At 40.4% G+C, this 19,825-nt stretch overlaps 1 protein-coding gene across 1 annotated transcript in view; it reads right to left on the bottom strand.

Moving 5' to 3' along the window:
* Positions 1 to 7,662: 7,662 nt before the first annotated feature.
* Positions 7,663 to 19,825, bottom strand: part of LOC145768989 (integrin alpha-2-like) — a 91,368-nt gene continuing 79,205 nt past the window's right edge. The window contains exons 25-26 of the mRNA XM_082580589.1: positions 15,551 to 15,685; positions 7,663 to 8,545 (exon numbers count right to left, since the gene is read on the bottom strand). Of these exons, the coding sequence (XP_082436715.1) occupies positions 8,429 to 8,545; positions 15,551 to 15,685 (252 nt within the window). The 3' untranslated portion in view covers positions 7,663 to 8,428. The remainder of the gene's footprint in view (positions 8,546 to 15,550; positions 15,686 to 19,825) is intronic.

Genomic DNA, 19,825 nt, shown 5'->3' with positions numbered 1-19,825 from the left:
CACTAAAACTTGTCACTACAGAACAGATTACTTAGATAAAAGACGGAAAATTTGTCCAGCTAGCAAGCACCAAGCAAACAGTTAAATATGCGACTGACTTCCAACAAACAATTTTAAGAATGACCAGAATAGATAGCAATATCTCAAACTCACGTACGCAGTACTGTGACGCAATAATGAAAGACAATTATGAAGTCATTCAAACAGGTGTTCAAAGCGGCTGATGCAATATTTTATCAGTCTAGGAACAATGAGCCAAGATTGCATCATTTTTTAGGAAAAATTCCATGACGTGATACGATAAGATTCAATAGACCATATCGGTTTTTATATGACGTTTGATTTGGTGAACAATTGTCTGGAACAGCGTGGCAGGCCGGTTCTTTAAAGTCTCTGACCTGGCTATGTTTATTGTGTTCTTTTCGCCGTGTCAATTATTTTGTACTCGTGGGTCGTTGATCAAAATAAAACAATTCATCATCTTTGCTATATTCTACATAACTCACATCTAAAACAGTAGCCTACTGCTATGTTGTTCGTTCGGTATTTACGGTTTCCGTCGCATGGGGCCACTAGCATATTCAATAAAAACCTGTGTCCAGTACAGGTAGTCTAGAAGTACATGCAAAAAATACTAGGCCTACTACCCATTACTTGCAAACATGGTCAGGTGATCATATGGAGGTGGTGTATATAAATCGATCTGCAAAATGTAGTTGCATAGGCAGGCATAGAGGAACCACGTGGGCCTGGGCCCACGTACTTCATTTTCTGGGTGGGCCTGACCGTCACCTTCGATGTAACAAGGCTAATTGTCCGATTGTGATGTCATGCACTGTCGATACAGGTTGCTGAAGTACAGTACATGACCGCAGTTAGGCTGTGCTGCTGTAGCAAAATATTCAGGTGATAGCCTACTTTATAAAATACAGAATGCGTTTAGGTAGCAACGTTTAGCGATTCGTGTGCAGCAAGTTATGTTAATTAAGTATAGTGGTCTTGGAACATTGATAGATTATTAAGCTATAATCGTACCTTGGTTTGGTTTTGAATCTTTATTCTCGGACTGACAAAGCCTTTGATAAGTTATTAGACTACTGGTAGTTTCGAATAGCTACTTATAGAGGCTTATTGGCAAAGTGAAGTTTTCCGATCGTTGAATTATTGTTGCTGGAGAGTTATTCCATCAAAATGTTTCATTAGATTAGCAAGGAAATAGGATTTGATTAAGTAGTGTGTAGTCCAGCAGCAGGCTGCTAAATATAGGCTAAGCCATCTTAACCAGTGACGATCGGCGAGGGAAAGCAAGGAAAGCAGTGCTAACCTGAGCGAAAACTATGCAAAATATAATGACTAAATTTTAGGTTTAACTTCTTATTATTTTTATCACGTCTATTTTAACTTGAAAATTACTGTGTTCGTGACTAGAATTAGCCTACTCGTAACGCTTGTGAGTAGTCTAAGTCCTCACCAAACCGCATGTCTTGCCTATAAATGCCAATTAACGCAAACACTAGGTGTTTGATGGCTGCGTCCAACTCAGAGATGTTAAAAGAGGGAGATAGGAAACAGCTTAAACTGGGTACCTTCCATAGTTGGTTGATTTCATTTTTCACTGCTCTGGCATGCGCTTTATCAGCTCCTTGATATTGGCCATTTGCGAGAAGTTGTTTTGCTATGGAGTTGGCCGTTATAGGGCATGGCTTTGGTTTCGTGGTCCTGCCTGTGAGGCGGTTGAGCGTTGACCAGGCTTTACGACTTGAATGGGTGAAGTCTATTCCAGCGACGGATTCCTCCCATGTATCTCTTTTTTTCCTGTTGATGCGGTCTGTTAAGTCAGTAGCGGTTGCTGCAGCTATCAAGCCATGTTCGGATGACATAAAAATATCATAGCTTATTTTTTCTGACATTCATTATCCCAGGTTGGGATAAAATTTCTCCTGCAGCTCCTTGGGATGGATAGCTTGGCTGCCTTGGTGAGGTGTTGACAGAATTTTTTGTATGCTGCGTCCACTCCTACGGTGTTTGCTTCAGGAATCTGGTTACATTGCTGCTCTACAAGGTCGGTGTACTTTTCCCAGTCTGTTTTCCGGAAGTTCCATCTTGGGATGTATTTGGTTGGTACTGGTCGAATTGGGTTAGAAGGGACAATCAGTGAGGGTCGGTGTTGGGACCGAGGGAATTTCTCCAGTACAGCGCGATGCGGGAGGATTCCGCCAAGCTTCACGAAGGCCAAATCGGGGTTAGATGTGGTACCACATCTGGCAGACCGGAAACTATCAGGTTGTTTTGAAACGTCTGAAAAATGGCGCCGCGCCGCCTGAAAAATGGCGTCCCCCAAGGGTCAACACTATCGCCACTCCTATTTAATATCTATATAAGTGACCTCCCATGCACTACATCGCAACAGTATGGCTATGCGGATGATCTAGCTCTTCTATATGCTCACAGGAACTGGCATGAGGTGGAAAGAAAACCTGAAACTGACCTGAAACTGGTGGCTGACTATCTGGACAAGTGGAGGCTCAAACTGAATGCGTCGAAAACAACAGTCTCTGCTTTCCATCTAAATAATCGGGAATCTCAGCGTCAACTGTCTGTCCCGCTAAAAGGAAATCCTTTACCATAAAGTAAAGATCCTTTACTTTAGATCTTTAGATCTTTTACTTCCTAAAAATCCTTTACTATAAAGAAATCCTTTACCTTTATGGTAAAGGAAATCCTTTACCATATACTGCAAACAACTTACCTTGGAGTAAAACTTGACCGGCAGTTGACCTACAGACCCCACATCGAGTCACTCCGTGCCAAGGTAATCCTCGCGAAATAACCTCTCGAGAAGCCTGGCAGTAACGGGATGGGGAGCCCCAGCATCAACCTTACGTACAAGTGCTCTAGCCTTGCCATACAGCTCAGCCGAATATGCCTCAGCTGTGTGGAACCGCTGTGTTAAAGTTTAACATTGAAACACATATTGCTTACATATATGATCTTAGTTGATGTGCTTGTGTACTCACCCAGAACCTTTCGCGGACTCATTTGAGTCCGCGGACTCGGGTTGGGAAACACTGTGTTAAACACTCATTGCCTTTTTTATGTGAAACTTTGTTCTGTGTAAAACGTGTTTTGCTCAGATAATATTTTGTTTTAGTCTCTGCTTGCAGGAACTGTATAAACGAGAAGAAGAGGGGAATAAGTCATCTATGCTTTAACGCTACCCACTGCCCGAAAAATTTTACGCGATCATGCCTGACATATGACATCACTGATATACTATGAAAAGATGCTATGGAGCTACACACTGTGTAGCGCTATCCTGCATGACATGTGACATTACTGATAATAAATTTTGCGGTAGGCTATGCAAAAGCTATCTAAATAGGCTATCTAATCTATTTTGGACGCTAAAGGCGTATATTCAAATACTATTAGGCTACTGAACTTGGCCATTGCTTTAGAAATCAACAGAAAATTTTAAACATCCTTTTTTTGCAAACAAAGTGAGGCATTTGGAAAAGAGGTCACCATCCTTTCTCCTCCAAGCAGAACGAAGTACTGGATTACAGAAACGTAAACAACCAAATTTAATAAAAGATTGAGATGTTTGAAACAACTCTCTTACCGGGTAGCAACTTTCCAAATGGTACCATAAAAAAATTCCCTACTTTGAGTTGGTTGGTTTTGAATCTTTATCCTCGGACTGACAAAGCCTTGATAGGTTATTCTTGGTAGTTTTGCATAAGCTTAGTTGTAGAGGCTCTTAACGCAGGGCTGGTTACCGAGATTTATTACTTTGAACTTTGTTTAGTACTTACGGAAGAAAAAACAGCAATAACAGTGGTGAGAGTCAATTAATGAAATGGCTACCATCGCCCTAACCCTCTGCGCCAAGTCAGCCGATGACTTAATTTAGCTACGATTTGCGTTTTTTCTTTGTTCTTACAGAGTTTCAACATAGTTTTTTTTATGATACCTTTTGGAAAGTTGCGTCCGGGTTAGCCGATGTCAATTTTTGAGAATTTTTTTAAAATTAAATATTACTTCTACTCAATGCAAAAACGATGCAATAGCCTGCAAACAAGAAAAAGAATGGGCACATTCAACGGAGGTTATAAAATCGTGCGAAGAAGGCACGTGTCTAATGGAGTACCTGATCGTTGCTCTGCGAAAGAGCAAATAAACCCCTGATGTGTTCATGGATGCTCGATCTGGTACCACAATGTTACCAGCAACAAACCACAAACGCTCACTTGTGGTGGAAGTGGCTGGTAATGATAACCAACAAAATCTGCGTTTCCAAAAGCTTTGCAATTCGCTTTCGAAATCATCTGCTAGCGCTTTTCCGAACAAGTCTTTTATTTTTTTTTCTCTTCTAAAAATTCCCACCCTGCAGCAATTGTTTTATTCGTTTTCGTTTCCTGAACTTCGTTGTTCGTCGGATAAATGTCCTTCCTCTTTATCAAACAAAATCAGCTTTAATAGTGGATCGACAGCGGTGGCAGCTTAAGACCATTTTTCATTGCTTGAAGTTCGATTGGAATTCTATTCGCTTCTACCTTTTTCTGGAGCTCTGCTATGATTGTCATATACAGTTTTTTTCGTTGTGATCGTCAGAAATAAAAACAAACTGAACTGAATATCGGTAAAAGTGTAAGTTTGAATACAGATAGGCCTAGCCCTAATCAGTCATCTACGCACTCATGCACACCAATCACATAGCCTACTACTAAAGCTTGACCCAGTCTCTTTGGCCATCTTTGGAATACGAAGGGCGAACATCAAGTTTGACTGCAATTCAGCACCAAATTCAATAACATCTTCATTAAACGACCTAATGGGGATAACATTCCTTATTTAGCAACACTAATGGAAAATTGTACCCTGGCTGAGGCAAGTATAATAAAGAGAAAAAGGAGAATCTCATAAGCTTTTCGAGATTTTATTTTTTGTGAGTTGCGATTATATTATTATCAAACATTGGAAATGTATGATGCAAATTCACTTTGAAGTATAAGTTTTGGCACTTTTTAAATCCCCAAATTCAATTTCGTTTCGAACACAGAACGAAAAAAAATGGCTTGGATTTCGAAATGAAACGAAATTCTTTACTCAGAAATTATTTTGAATCGAAACAAAATTAAGCCAAGAAATTTCGCTTCGAAACAAAATATTTCAAAATATTTTTATTTCAAATTGACAGCCATAGTAGCCTAGTTTTGCAAGACATGCTTTAATGAATGATGTTGTAGACATGAAGGTTGGTCTTGATGTTTTTATTGTATTATCTAGCCTACACTTGTAGGCTACTGCATAACTATTCGTATTTGTATAAAACTGTCATTGGACCGCAATCTAATTTTATTATAATATGATGACATCACATCCAATTCACAGTCACAAAACTACAAAGTTTCAAAAATAAATAAAATATCAGAACAATTTAAATCGATTAAATGCTGTCAACATGCAGTCTATAAAATTATGCTTTGAAAAAAGAATAATGTAATCTGCAGTATACAAACAACTCCTTCGGCTTCAACAATAAATAGCATATGAGCACGTGGGGATCCTGAAGTAAAAGCAGAAAAATCAAAAGGCCTATATATTTTAGATTGACATAACTTTATTTTAGCATTTTTATATGTGTGCATGAAAGTGAAATCAATTGGTTGCAGGAATTAGATACAAATCAATCATTGATCTGGATCCAGTGGGATTTTCTCAAGGGGGTGGGGAAGCATTCGAAATTTTTTCGAATCGAATTGAAACAACGTCCATTTGCTAATACGGTAATAACCAGTAGCCTAGGCCTACATCATATTGTGTAAGGTTAGCCTAACATAGGCTACTCAGCGTGCAATGACGATAAGTTTTTAGTTTGCAGCAACGAGTTTACTCATTTAAATACGGCAGATTTTGTACTAAAAATGAAAAAATGTGATTTAGGCTTACTAATGTTTTACGTAGATGACGCAGTTAGCTTAGTCAACCCAGCGAACTAGGCGTATTGAAGGTACGTTCAGTGGCGTACGCAGGATTTTCTTATTAGTGGAGGGGGCGTTCAAAATAATTTGACTTTTTTTTATAAAGAGTAGGCTAGCCTAATGCTACTTTATGGTCTGACTACACTTTAAGGTAGCCGAGGCTATCTGTTGATAAATATGAATTTTCACGATCTTTGTAGCCTATCGTTAGGCTACATATTTTACTGCACTTTTGGATTGAATTATTAGATATGTGGATAGGAAAAGCATGATATTAGACCTAAACGGATAAGTAAAAAGTGTAATAATAATAAATGTAGTAGGCTACGGTAATAGTTACATTAACGTTTAACAAGCAATGTCCATAGATTAAAGCATAAATCAAACCCCTTTGTGAAAGTTTGAATATCGAATGCAATTTATTGCGGTACCTTAGGCTTACTTTAAACAGAAATTATCGCATTCTGAACATATATAACGAAAAAGAAGGCCTACCCTACAGGGCGTATGAGCACCATCTCGTCCTTCTACCTCCGAAATTCATTACTTGACCTCTACATTTCAGTGAAGGTGCCTAAAATGTTTTTGAACTAGTCTATAAGTGGTTAATTCAGATCAAAAACATAAGACTAACTCCTCAATATGTTGGGACTTCATCGTTGACTACATAACGATGCAAAGATTTCTGAAGTTCAACTAAAATAACGGTAGCTAAATGATTTTACAGGGTCGTTGTGATAATTTGGCAATGAAAAGGCCGTCTCTAAAACATGTAATTGCATCACTCTTGACATACAAAAACTAAAAAAGACTAAAAAGAATAAGGCAGTGTTTGCCATAAAAAAAAAAAAAAAATAAGACGCTGGATTAAATGCAAACAGCCTACTTTAACAAGGTGTCACAAAAAATTTGGCGACGTGAAGTTTCCTTCCATATATGCGTTATGCAAGCTCCTCCTCCTAAAAAGGTTTTGAATTAAACAAGTAATCTCGAATGCAAAAGTAGGCTATACGCTGGATAGCCCATGTCAATCCTTCTGAATGCCATTATTGAACATCTTCGTTGTTTCACGAGCATTTAATTTTGGACAGGTCTTGCGCTATCAACTGTTGAAACACATTTTCCAAAAAAGCGAGAGAGCCCTATTGTTTCTTTTGTAAACTCTAACAAGATAACATTGATTTGCTGTCTTCGCTGATTTAAAATATTCAATCCAAGTGATGATCGATACAAGCCGGATGGATGCAGCCTAAGCTATGAAATACGAGTTTTTGTAGCAACATTGTCACATTTTTTATTTAAAATTGACGAAAACGCTGCTCCAAATAAATATGAATATGGGTGGGCCCCAGAGATGTGCGTCAACTAACCGGGGTTTTGGAAGCGGTAAGTAGGGCCTTGCATAATAATTTAAGCTAATAAATATCGAGCTTCTGTTTTGAATATCGAGCTAGAAATGTAAAATTTCTTGACTTTTAATTTCTATTCTTTGCGAATTTTCTAAACCTAAAGTGGTAATTTTTCTACCTTCCTGCCCTTCACAATAAGCATTTCGTCTAAAGTGGCTAGACATTTTCGTGCAATGTTAGTTATATATTATGTTAATGCAATATAAATGTTAGTGCAATTACTTTGAAATGTAAAAACGCCTAGAAACGACTTATATTTATGAGGAAAATTAATTTTTTGTTTAATTTAGCATTAGGCCTTGTTATAATTAAAAAAATTTCAATTATGAAGCTATTTTCAAAAAATTAAAAGAAGAACCGACTTTCTGACGATTTTTCATCTCAAACAATTTGTTTCAATAAATTTGTTGGGTAAAATTTAATTTCTATATGCACAATACACATGGCTATTATCTTGTAAAATATTTTGGCTCTGTGATTTTCATAGCTCGTTATTAGCGATTAATTAGCACGGAGCTAAGGTAGTCCGTGACGTGCTTTCCGCGTACGAAAACAGCTCGTATTAAGATAGGGTTAAATGAGTGGGCCTCTAACAACCGTGACTCTTCCCCTTCGGAGGGTAGGCTACGAGGAGCGGTTAATACGGCCCTGCTACACAAGACCACTCCAACAATATCTTGCTTCCACTACACAATCACAAAAAATCTAAGAAAAATCAACATTTTTGAACGGGGGCATGGCCCATGACCTACCCACCCCCACCCCTTGCGTAAGCCACTGGCTGTAACCATAAAGAGACTATCGATGCACATTAGGACAGCATTTTTTTCATACCATTGAGTATTTGGACGAGATATAGCCACGTGCTTGGTCTAGATGGGCATCAAACAACGGCTTACAGAGCGTCGGTCAGACATATTTCGACTGCGGACTTGAAAAGGGATTTACCACCGTTACCAGTGACAATTTGACAGTCGCACGTTTGATTTTATTATTAAAATTAGTCTGTTCTTACAATAGCTATATATGATATAGCTATTTGATCTCAGTGTATAGTGTCTCGGGGTTCTCTGCTTGCACTCGCCGGCTCTCGCGGATACTTTGTTGAGCCTGTATTTTTCTTTCGCCATATTTGCTCTTGAAAAAGCCAGCCTAGAAAAACAGAATATTCAATTCAATTTATTTTTCTTTGCCAGAATGCAAAAGAAATGATATTGTGAAAAAAAAATACAGTAACAAAACCAACAAAAGGAAAAGGTGGCAAGACCTTAACGATTTAAGACGTGCATGAAAAGATAAAATACAGCGTTATATATATATATCGATAAATATAGTTAAGCACGGCCACCAAACCTAATAATAATAAGTTACCAGTAGGCCACAACATAAGAAAACGCAATGCTTAATATTTCATTTATCAGCTTATTTACAGCCATAGGCTACATATTTCTTCATTAAGGAGCCTATTATAGGGCAGAACCAAGGCTTTGAAGAGGTACGAAATCCGAAACTACCTTAGAAGAGCAGTGTGCGACTGTGCGTTATATAAAATGTTGCCAGGTTGTTCTTTCAGCATAAATGCTGTTTATGACTTGCTTTAAAGTGCAGCAGATTTTTTCAACCAGCATCTGGCAACCCTGTTTGAAGGTGTTTCTTTTTTTTTACTTTTATAGGTGTATTTTTCTTCATTAATTAATTATTAAACTACTAAAAATTACTGACAAGTGGGATCAAAATCATCTTCTTCTTTCGTTTGAGACTAGATCAAATTTCAGGGCAGGTGGTGGAGAGCCAGGTGAGTGTAGCTTCGTCCAGCGTTGCTATACCATGCGTTCCATTTGGTGCCTTGTAGATGGGACACTCGAGAACGACATGGTCAGCAGTTTGTTCCTCCGCGCCGCATACGCAGGCCGATGAGGGAGCCAGACCCCACTTGTGCATGTTGGAATGGAAGAGATCGACTCCGGTTCAGATTCTGTTGAGCTTAACTCAAGTCGGCCGAGGCAGATCCATACCAGGGGGGCGTGCCACTGGGTGGGGTATAAAACCATGTAATTTGGTGTCGGTGGCGCACCACGCTGCATTCCAAGTATCTTCCATGAAGTGTGCTGCGCTGGTGGCATGATCGCTGAATGGATGTAGTAATTCAACAGCAGCTGGCACAAAGGGGTGTCTTGACTTTAGTTTCCGGGGGGATTCCTGAGGTGGGATGTTGAGTTTTGCATGAAGCAAGTGGTTAGGATCCCCGCCCGGCGAGCCAGGTGTATGATGGCTCCCTTTCGGCGGAGCTCAGCAGGTTGAATGCCTGCAAGGATTGGTAAATACTCTGTTAGAGTTGGGCGCAGGCATCCAGTCACAGTTCGCAATGCGTAGTTGATTGGGCTGTCAATGAGGCGGGTGTGGGCACTGCGGCACCAGGCAGGGTCCCAGTATTCAGCAGTGGAGTGAACCAGAGCCAGAGTTGCAGTGCGCAAGGTGTCAGCACCTGCACCCCAAGTTGTGCCTGCCAGACGTCTCAGCAGGGCGACTCGAGATGTCAGCTTTTTGCGTAGTGCCTGTAAATGGTAACGGTATGTGAGTGACCTGTCAAGTGTAACCCCAAAGTATGTTGGTTTTGGGCAGGGCGGCATAATTTTGCCGTTAATGGTCACTTTCAGGTCACGTTTTGCCTCCCTGTTGTTGAGATGGAAGGCTGCCGTCACAGTTTTACTTTCGCTGAGCTTCAGTTTCCATTGATGAAGGTATCTAGATATGGTCGTCATGTCTTGGCTCAACGTCATTTGTAATGATTGCCAGTCTTTTGCAGAGTACAAGATGGCCAAGTCATCAGCATATGCATATTTGTCAGATGTTGTTGATGGTAGGTCGTGCGCATAGACGTTGAAAAAGAGGGGTGCCAAGACTGATCCCTGTGGGACACCGTTTTTGAGTCACCGTAGTCTACTTGGTTTTCCGCTTCCGGTGGTAAGGGTAAAACTCCTGTTGTGGATAAGTTCCATGATCATTTTGACCATGTGCCTATCAGGGAGTAGGCGGAGTAGCTTGTAGACTAGGCCACGGTGCCAAACAGTGTCATAGGCTGCTGTTAGGTCGATAAAAACAGCCCCCCCCCCGCTTTCTTTTTTGCCGAGAAACTCTGCTCAATATCCTGAGTTAGTAGTGTGACTTGGCTACAGTTAACCTCCGGTGTCAGAAACCAGCTTGTTCCTTGGAAAGCAGTGGGTCGATTATTGGTTCGACACGGGCGTAGATCAGTCTCTCAAGGATCTTGAAAGGGATGGGAGATGGACGATAGCTCTTTGCATCGTCTAGTGGTTTGTTTGGCTTAGGGATCGCGACAATCACAGATCTTCTCCATACTTTAGGAATATTGAGGCGGCGCAGGCAGGACGACAGGAAATCGCATAACCAGGACTTTAGAACATAACCAGCGTGCATGATAAGCTCTGGACATATCCTATCTGGACCAGGGGCCTTACCAGGTTTTAGGTGCTTGAGGGCAGCATTGAATTCGCTCCGTGAGAAGGAGCTAGAAATGCTCTCCTGGTTGGGTGTGTTGATCTTCTAAAGCTTTGTCACTTCTTTGGTAACAAACCGATCAGAGGCACGGTCACACGGCTTATATATCCCATTTTTTATTACCTGCGATGCGATCTTATTAGCAGGAATGGGACATTGTCAGGGTGATTGTCTTGATCGTCCCGTGAGGTTATTGAGTGTGCTCCACGCTGTACGGCTTGAGTGCGAAAGATCGATAGATTGAATGGTCTCTGTCCAGCGTTCTTTTCTTTTTGCATCGAGTCTTTCCAGAAGAGCCTTGGCGGCTGAGGGTGTTGTTTGACCATCTGAAGAGCTAACAAAAGATTGGTAGAGGCGCTCGCACTCTGCATCCCAGCACGGAGTGTAGTTACTTCTACGACCGCGAGGGATGGATTGTTTGGCACATGTTAAGATGGTGTTGCAAAAGTTCTGGTAGGCCTCGTCCACTTTGTGACAGTTAGGTGGAGGTAACTCATTTGTGAACTTGTTGGTAAGGACGCTAAAGCGATTCCAGTCGGCTTTACGGAAGTTCCACGGCTTGACTGGTTCACTCGGAATTGGTGTCTTGAGCTGTATTGCGGTAATGAGAGAAGGTCGGTGTTGGGACCGAGGGAACTTCTGTAGCACACGTCTGTCCGGAAGCTGATTGTCGTTGCCAATGCTAGCAAAGGCCATGTCTGGGTTCGTTCCAGTGCCCCATCGCCCGGATGTGAAGCTGGCTTCGTCTTTGGGGTTGTACAGTGGGGCATAGTTGTTATTTGATGCCCAGTTAGCCAGACATGCACCAGAAGGACTGGTGATGCGGTATCCCCAGTCGACGTGCTGGCAAATCACCAGCATAAAGGCAGGGGTGGGGGTACACTGGGATGGCCGTCGGAGTGAATGGCGAGGGAGGTGGCTTGTAGATGTTTACGATTTTGTAGCGGTTGACGTCCACACTTAGTCATTCAATCTCTGAGTCTGAAGAGGATTGTTCAACCAGTCTCCAGTTCAGCTTCTCGTGGACAAATGCGGCTAAGCCGTGTATCAAAATCATGTTTAATGTTTGTAATGTGTTTACTACTAACTTAAACATTTAAATGTTTAGTAGTAAACTATATCTAGAACACATTACAAACAGTAAAAATTATGTTAATCCTACGTATCGGTCATTAGGGCGGCCCAGTCAGTTCCTCGACCGTAATATTTTGATTGTTGTTTTGTAAACTTGTAAATTTCAGTTGCAGACACTCCGTTGCTTGCACTTTATAGCTACTACTGTTTTGTGATTGAATTTATGGTAGAAACTATACATTCTTTTAAGTGTGAATGGATGGCATTCTTTAATAACTATGTCTACCGGACGACCTTACAAGTACATGTCTGAAGCCCAAAAATGCAAAGAAAATAAAAAAAATTTCTAAACTAAAGTTGATAAAAATTACCTTAATCTACAATGAGCCAAGAACGCTTGGTTGGACTAGCTGTTGTTTCAATTGAGCACAACGTGGGCAAAACATCGGACAATGCTTCTCTTATTAAAGAGTTTGCCGCAATAAAAGCTAGAAAGGTGCATTTTGTGTAAGTGCTGCAGACAGGTGGTGTAGAATTCGGAGGGCACTGGGTGTGGTGGCACAACATAGCATCAGAGTGATGTGAAGATGTCACAGCATGAAATACAACTTTCTCTCTTACCATCGCTGTTTGTCGTTGTATCATGTTAATTTCTCCTATCGTGTTATTGTGATTTATGATTATTTGAGTTTGCGTACTTTAATTTTTCGATACCGTGCTGTAGGGGGCCTTCATATTACTTCTTGCCCAGGGCCCACAAAACCTTAAGGCCACCACTGCCTGCAAACATATCAGCGAATAATAGGCTCCAATAACAGGGAGAAAGAAGCCAGGCACCATGAAATAAACACTTGTGGAAATCACGGAAAAAACGTTCTTATCGTAACTCATGAACAGTGTTCCCACTAAAAAAGCAATGAGTTGGATTTTCATCCTTTTCGTAAGAGTCTATAAAACTGTCTTTCCTTGATTATTATCAGGCAAATGTCTTTGCGGTGCTTATTAGTTATTAGCATGGCAAGAATTGTTGATTAACAACATTTTGCAGTAGGCTACTAAGCTAAATATTTTCATAATACCAGAAAAAGTCTTTAAATTTATATACAGTATATTATTTTTCTATAATTATACTGCACTGTAGTGATAGTGACCTCTGATTGCGAAGTGTTTATTTTGTGACGTATTTCTAGAACATTCTGTCTACGTGCGAGTCGGGAATAATCTTTTGCTTGCTTCTCATATTTTGCGAGGTGCAGGGTTTATGACGTCACAAAGATGTTTAATTGTAGTGCAACTTGACAGAACAATGAGTTCTTATGATGTATCATTACGTAACCTTCTCGAAGTTACTAGACCAAACAACCTGCTATAAATAGTGGTGTAATTTGTGTAATTATGAGAGATTGTTGTTGTTGTAGTTGGTTGGCAATAGATGCAGAGATTGTTGCTGATTGAGAGTTGAAGTAATTGAATGAGTTACATGAGAAGCTGTGAGTGAACCACGTTAAAGTCGATTAAGAGTTACAAGCGTTGGAATATATTGCTGTTCACTGTTACTTTGATATTTGTTGGAAGTGTTCAGCCGTTCGTTAAAGTCCTTCAAGAATTTTCATTTATCATCTTATTAGTAGAACTATCCGACCATTTGATTGACTGCTTTTCGGTAATATCCCATTAAACTACTTCATTGAATCTTTCCAAGTCTCTTTCCTGGTAAGAGATAGAAAGAAATCGTGACACATGGTTTTTTCATCGGTGTTGATTTGGAGCTCACGTTTCGCTTCCTGGTTTTTTAAATGGAAGGCTTTGATCGTTACTGTTTTGGTTTCGCTGAGCTGTAATCTCCATTTCTAGAGATATGCCGAAACATCGACATGTCCTGGTTTTTCCTTCTAATGTTTCTCAATGTTTTACTTTTGACTGGTGTAATACAATGGCAAAATTATCTGCATAGGCGTACTTTGCAGATAGGCTACCGTGTTGACAGGTTGCGAGTCTTCTTTCGTGTGAGACAGGATTGTTCAAATTTCAGGGCAGTTGATGGAAAGCAAGGTGAGTGTAGTAGCTTCACAAAGTTATGCTATGCCATGCATTCCATTTGGCGCCTTGTGAATGAGGCATTCAAAAATGACATGGTCAGCAGTTTGTTCCTCCGCGCCGCACTCGAACGCCAATGAGGAAGCCAAACCTCACTTACATATTAGAATGGAAGCAAATAAGACTCATGTTGAATTGGGACTCATATTTTCAACCTCGTGGTGAGTCCAGATAAATGAAAATATCAGGTTAATGACAATAAACAGAGACACATCAGGGTATCTTTGAGGTGGTAAAAGGAATAAACCCTCTCCCCCAGAACATGAAGAAAAATAAGTTGTTGGTGTAATTTTTAAATAGAAGGGGATCCAGGACAGATCCCTGAGTACGCCACATTTTTAAGGCGTCCTAACCTGCTTAGTTTACCATTTCCGGTGTTGAAGGTAAAACTCATGTTGCAAACAAGCTTTATGATAGTGAAAAACATGTACCTGTCCGGGATCAGGCGGAGCAGTTTGCAAGTGAGGCTACAGTGCCTTAGGGGGCAGTGAGGTTAAGAAACACAGCACCGGCCTTCTTCTTTGTATCAAACCAGCAGTCTTCAATATCTTGTCATGTGTGTGACTTGGTCTACAGTAGATTTTCCACGTCAGAAACCGGCATGTTCCCAGGGCAAGAGATCTACAATTGGCTCGAATCTAGTGTACTGTATATGAGACGTTCGCAGAGTGTGAAAGGGATGCAGAGAAGAGATATAGATCGATAGCTCTTCGGATCCTCATCTGGCTTATGAAGCTTGGGATCGCGATTACCTTAGCTCGTCTCCAGATTTTGGGGATTTTGAGTTGGCATAAGCAGGAAGAAAGGAATTTGTGCAGCCAAGACTTCATAGCAGTGGTAGCATGGAGTAATGGTTCGGCGAATATGTTGTTCGATTTGTGGAGTAACATATAGTCTAAAACTAAATATTTAAAAACGTAGCGTGGAACCAAAAACATTTTCAGCTAATCTATAAAAATGGAAACTAAAAAGCAGCGAAACTAAAACAATGGCGGCAGCTCTTCCAATTAAACAACAGCATCAAGCAACAGAAAATTGAAATTCAATTAAATATCGCTATCCTTCCACCTCGAGCCAAAATATTTTGGAGCAGGCCTAACACTGACAAATTGCTTCAATACCACCATAATTTAGTAAGCAATAGCCTATGTGTATAAAACTGTCATCTTGCGCTGCAAAACTAAAGAGTTTGGCAGCCTCCAGTTGGGAAGCAGAAGGAATGACAAACTGTAGCCCTTATCGATTTCTCAGCAGAATACTGCGAACCTACCTGATGCCCAAGTGCTCACTGTCACATCAACACTGTTTAAGTGCGTATTATGACCGGGTGCCTGTTACATTTACTGGACAATCTTTGTATTTTTTTCAGATATCCCGCGCCTTGAGTATCGCAGCAAAGAAATGTTGACTTAACGGTAAAGACAATGAAAGCAATTAATACATTAAAATAAACTTAAAATTTTGCACCTTCCACATGCCAGCAATGACCAAGGAAAGCAGAACTATTCCACCAATGATAGATCCCACAATGACGCCTGCATTGAGAGGTGTGCGTACCATGTTGGATCCAGGCTCCCGATATCGCTCCACTAGAGTAGAAACCTAAACGTAGATTATGGAATGTCAAATAAAATTGGAAAAATTTTTCTTTTAAAAGTCTGATAGGTGCATGAAATATTCAGAATTTTTGACAAAATTGTTGAAACAAACTATAAACAATTAGAGGTACCTTCAAGAGCGGGGTAGACTTAGATAAAAGTTTTGCTCTAACTCCCTCAAAATATAGAGACACATGCAAAACCAAGAAAAATCTTAGCGGTGCTGAACTGTTTTATTAGAATCGACAATTTATGGGTACAAAAGGATTGACACGACGAGAAAAGCATAACAAACATAGCCAGGTCAGAGACTTCAAAGAACCGGCCAGCCGCACCCCCATTGATTTTTTTGGGTAACGATACACCCTAGGGAGGCACACCAGCTTAGGTCACGAGGGCCAGGCTAAAAAGTTGAGGTACTGGTGGAAGAAGAGTGTGCATCAAAAACTCTGTAAGACCCGCCTGCAGTCAATCGTTAAGCTTAATTTTCCGCAATACCGGATGGCCCGTCGCGTGTGGTGGCTGAAACAGGTAGTAATTTTACCGCCACCGCCAGACAGCGCCCACGTCTCAATCACGCGGCCGTAGCACATGTATGTTTCACCTTATACTCGGTTTGCCAGTAGGCAGAGCGGATAAACTTGGAGTCTCCCACGAGAAACAATTGTTTTTTTGAAACATACGGTAACGATTTCACAGTCCCTCTACGATATGGAGCTTCAATATGTATGCTGATAATGGTCCATGTATTAAAATGTTATCAATTGGCATCACATTGCCGATTTTTCCAGTTAACTGAATTTATTTTAATAAATATGTGCTCACCATTATGCCCGTAGACCCAGTATCACTTAAAACTTTAACTTTTTTGTCTCCAACTGTTCAGTTACTACTGGTAGATCAACTTCAGGTATTATTTCTCTATGCACCTTTTATCACTTTCTCTCCCGTTTTATTTTCCAACAAATTGTCATTTTCATTCGATGCCTCCTCCTTCTCCTCTTCCTTCATCACTATTGTACAACGGCTCTTCGATCGCCAGCTTCTCATCATGAGCAACTAAATACTGTTCAGCTAAGTTTGCCATATTTTCTACAATTTTTGGACTTTTCTCCATTAAATAGCCAGAACGATCTTTCGAACATGACTCTGTAGACAGCTCTTCTATAAGCTTTGCCAATCTGTTTAGTGATTGTTCAGCCACTGAGAATTCAAACCATTTTAGCAAAAGGCTTCATATACGCTCAATAAACTGACTTTGACTTTCATTTTGTTTAGGCTTTGCTTCACAGAGTCTTTGTCGGTATCCGTACTCAGTAAAATTATAACACTTTAACAGAGATAACTTCAATTTCTCGTAGTCCATTGCATCTTCTTACAAAAGGCTTGAATATACGTCAAGGACTTGACCCGATAACAACATGCTTGACTGAGTAGCCCATGCCGGCTTCTCCAATTTTGCTATTGCAGCATATCGTTCAAATCTTAACAAATACTGTAGCTATCTAAATCATCTTTTCCATTGACAAAAGATGGCAAATCTGGTCGTCTAACGTGCCATAGTAACACTTCCACCCTGATTGTTAACAGACATAGATCGCTCACCGATATCTAGTTTCTTGCTTTCCAAATCTTGTCTCAACTTTTTTAATTCAAGATGTGCTCTCTTCTTTTCAACTTCTCTTTGTGCTCTCTTCTCTTCACATTAAGTTTTTTGTTCTTCAACTTCTACTTCACGAGCTCTTTTCTCTTCGGCTTCTGATTGTGCTCTTTTTTCTTCAACTTTTAGTTGCACTCTTTTCTCTTCAGCCTATAGTCGTGTTCTTTTCTCTTTAGCCTCTAATTCAGCTTTCCTTATTAGCAGCTCATCTTACAGCTTTTCTTTTTTAACTTGAAGCGTGGATGCTTCAAGTTAATGAAGTTTCTCGATTTGTACGAACACAAAACCTTCTAGAAGCAAGTTGCGCAATAAAGATTTCGTAATTAAAGGTTACGTTAGAACAGTAATCGATAATAACACCTCGTAATAATCGCACAATTAGAATAGCCTACTTGATCAAGGAAATATCATGTAGCCTGTCTTGGGGCTACGCATATTGATTGTGACACTAATAACTATCACGCATATTAGACAACAAAGTAATATAGTCAGGGTTGCCATCGACATGGACCCAAAAATAAGGACAACCGAAAAATTAGATTAGCATTTAAAAAACGTTTTTGGATATACTTTGTGTTTATACGAGCTGTGTCATATCACATTCCATACTTTTTGACAGAAACAATCTGCTCCAGTAACTCCTTGTTATTAGAAATTGCTTCATGGATCTTACGGCAGCTCAGGTATAGGTTTACCTTTACTTGTGGCTGGGATTTGACTGTCATATCACGAAGTATGTTCCTTTCCTTGATCCACTGCCCCGAAACAAGAGAGAACAGTCTTTCCACAAACGCATTGCTGACCTGAAGGGAGAAAATGATGCTAAACAGCATGTGCAGCGGAAAAGAGTTGTTTCCGGTATCTTCATCCACTTGTCCTCAGGTTCATCCTTGCTGAACACATCATCTGGAATTTTCTTGAACAGAGCGTTAACAGCCGAGATCTCATAGAACAGCTCATCTTTCATTGCCATTAGTGGATCAACTTGCTTCGCCAACCCCTTGACTTCTTCGTACTCGATTGCTTGATCTTTCAGTAGGGTCCAGTTGATGTGCGTTGGATGCATCTCAAATCGATATCACTTGTTGATATATTCCAAAGTAATGGTGTAGAACTCCTGGAAGCTCGCTTTGAGAATCTTAGCATGCTCTTTATCGACTGTTCTTAGTAGTTCTTCTGTTGTTGGTCCGAAAAACCCTAAACACTAGCGTTGCAATATTTTGATTTTGAAAGATTCAATTATCTCTGACAGTTCTGGGAACAATACAGTTGACTTTTGCAGGAGTAACAGTGGTTTATTGAAGAGCAAGAGAGCGCTGTGGAGGAATGATACGATGACCGGTGACTCTTCTGATTTAAAGAAATCCTCCAATATTCTTGGTGGATGTTTCAGCAAAAAAAAAGCGCTTTGAGTGGTTTCCAAAGAACGATCATTCGCTCGAGTACAACATCAAATGTGGTCTATCGAGTCAGCGTGTGTGTTGGTAGAGTCGAGTAGTTTCTATCAAGCTCCTCACAGAAAAGCTTAAGCCTCATCGTTCTACCAGTTTGGCTTGCGAAGTGGCTACCAATCTTCAGTACGATTGTTTCTATGTCAAGTGTGAGGCGCTCTGATCCCTTCTCTGCTACATTATGCAAAAAAGGAGCTGGGCAGTCGACTGGGATCAGATGCAATGTTTGGTCTTTGAGACGAGAGAACGCGTTGTTTTTTCCACTATGCTGTGATCCTCCAAAATTTACTGGTGCATTATCGGCACATAAAGATGACAGCTGTTTCATGTCTAGGCCATTCTCTTGAATAGAGGAGAGAATAAAGTTCGTGATCTGTGCCGAGGTCTCGCCTGGCATCGATCGCAGGTAAAGAAGACGCACTCGCACTCCAACTTTGGCGTTGAAGAATCTGGTGACTAGAGGAAACTAATTAGACTAATTTTAGAATATTATGCAACACCAGATACCAGAGGAAAATGATCGAAGTTCTGTAATTGTTGAAAATAAGACAAAATAAGGACGCAAGTCGAAAGTAAGGACATTTCTTAGAAATAAGGACATTTAAGTTTTCTAAGACATGGCCCTTCAAAATAAGGACAAATCTTAGAAATAAGAATGGTATAGCAACCCTGAATATAGTTGTGCAATTGATTGAGTTTCACTTTTAGCAGCATGATCGTTGCTTACTTCACAGTGTAGATTCTAACAATCTGTTTAAGCATGATGCTGCGAGTTCGTTGTGGCAATATCGAATTACACTAGCTTTCGGAACACAGTTCCCTAGTCATGTGCTATGACGAATGGTGTTGAATTCAGTGAGTGGATCTTTCATGTGGCTCTTTGATTTAGCTTGAGGCTGCCGGCTGTTGAGTTACTCAGCCGGCAGCCAACTCAACAGCCGGCAGCCTCAAACTAAACCAAAGAGCCACATGAAAGAACCACTCACTGAATTCAACACCATTCGTCATAGCACATGACTAGAGAACTGTGTTC

The sequence above is a fragment of the Aplidium turbinatum genome, chromosome 4 (assembly GCF_918807975.1).
Source record: "Aplidium turbinatum chromosome 4, kaAplTurb1.1, whole genome shotgun sequence".
Taxonomy (NCBI): Eukaryota; Metazoa; Chordata; class Ascidiacea; order Aplousobranchia; family Polyclinidae; genus Aplidium; species Aplidium turbinatum.
Note: the sequence above shows the minus strand (reverse complement) of the source record. Positions and strands in the feature narration are given on the sequence as shown.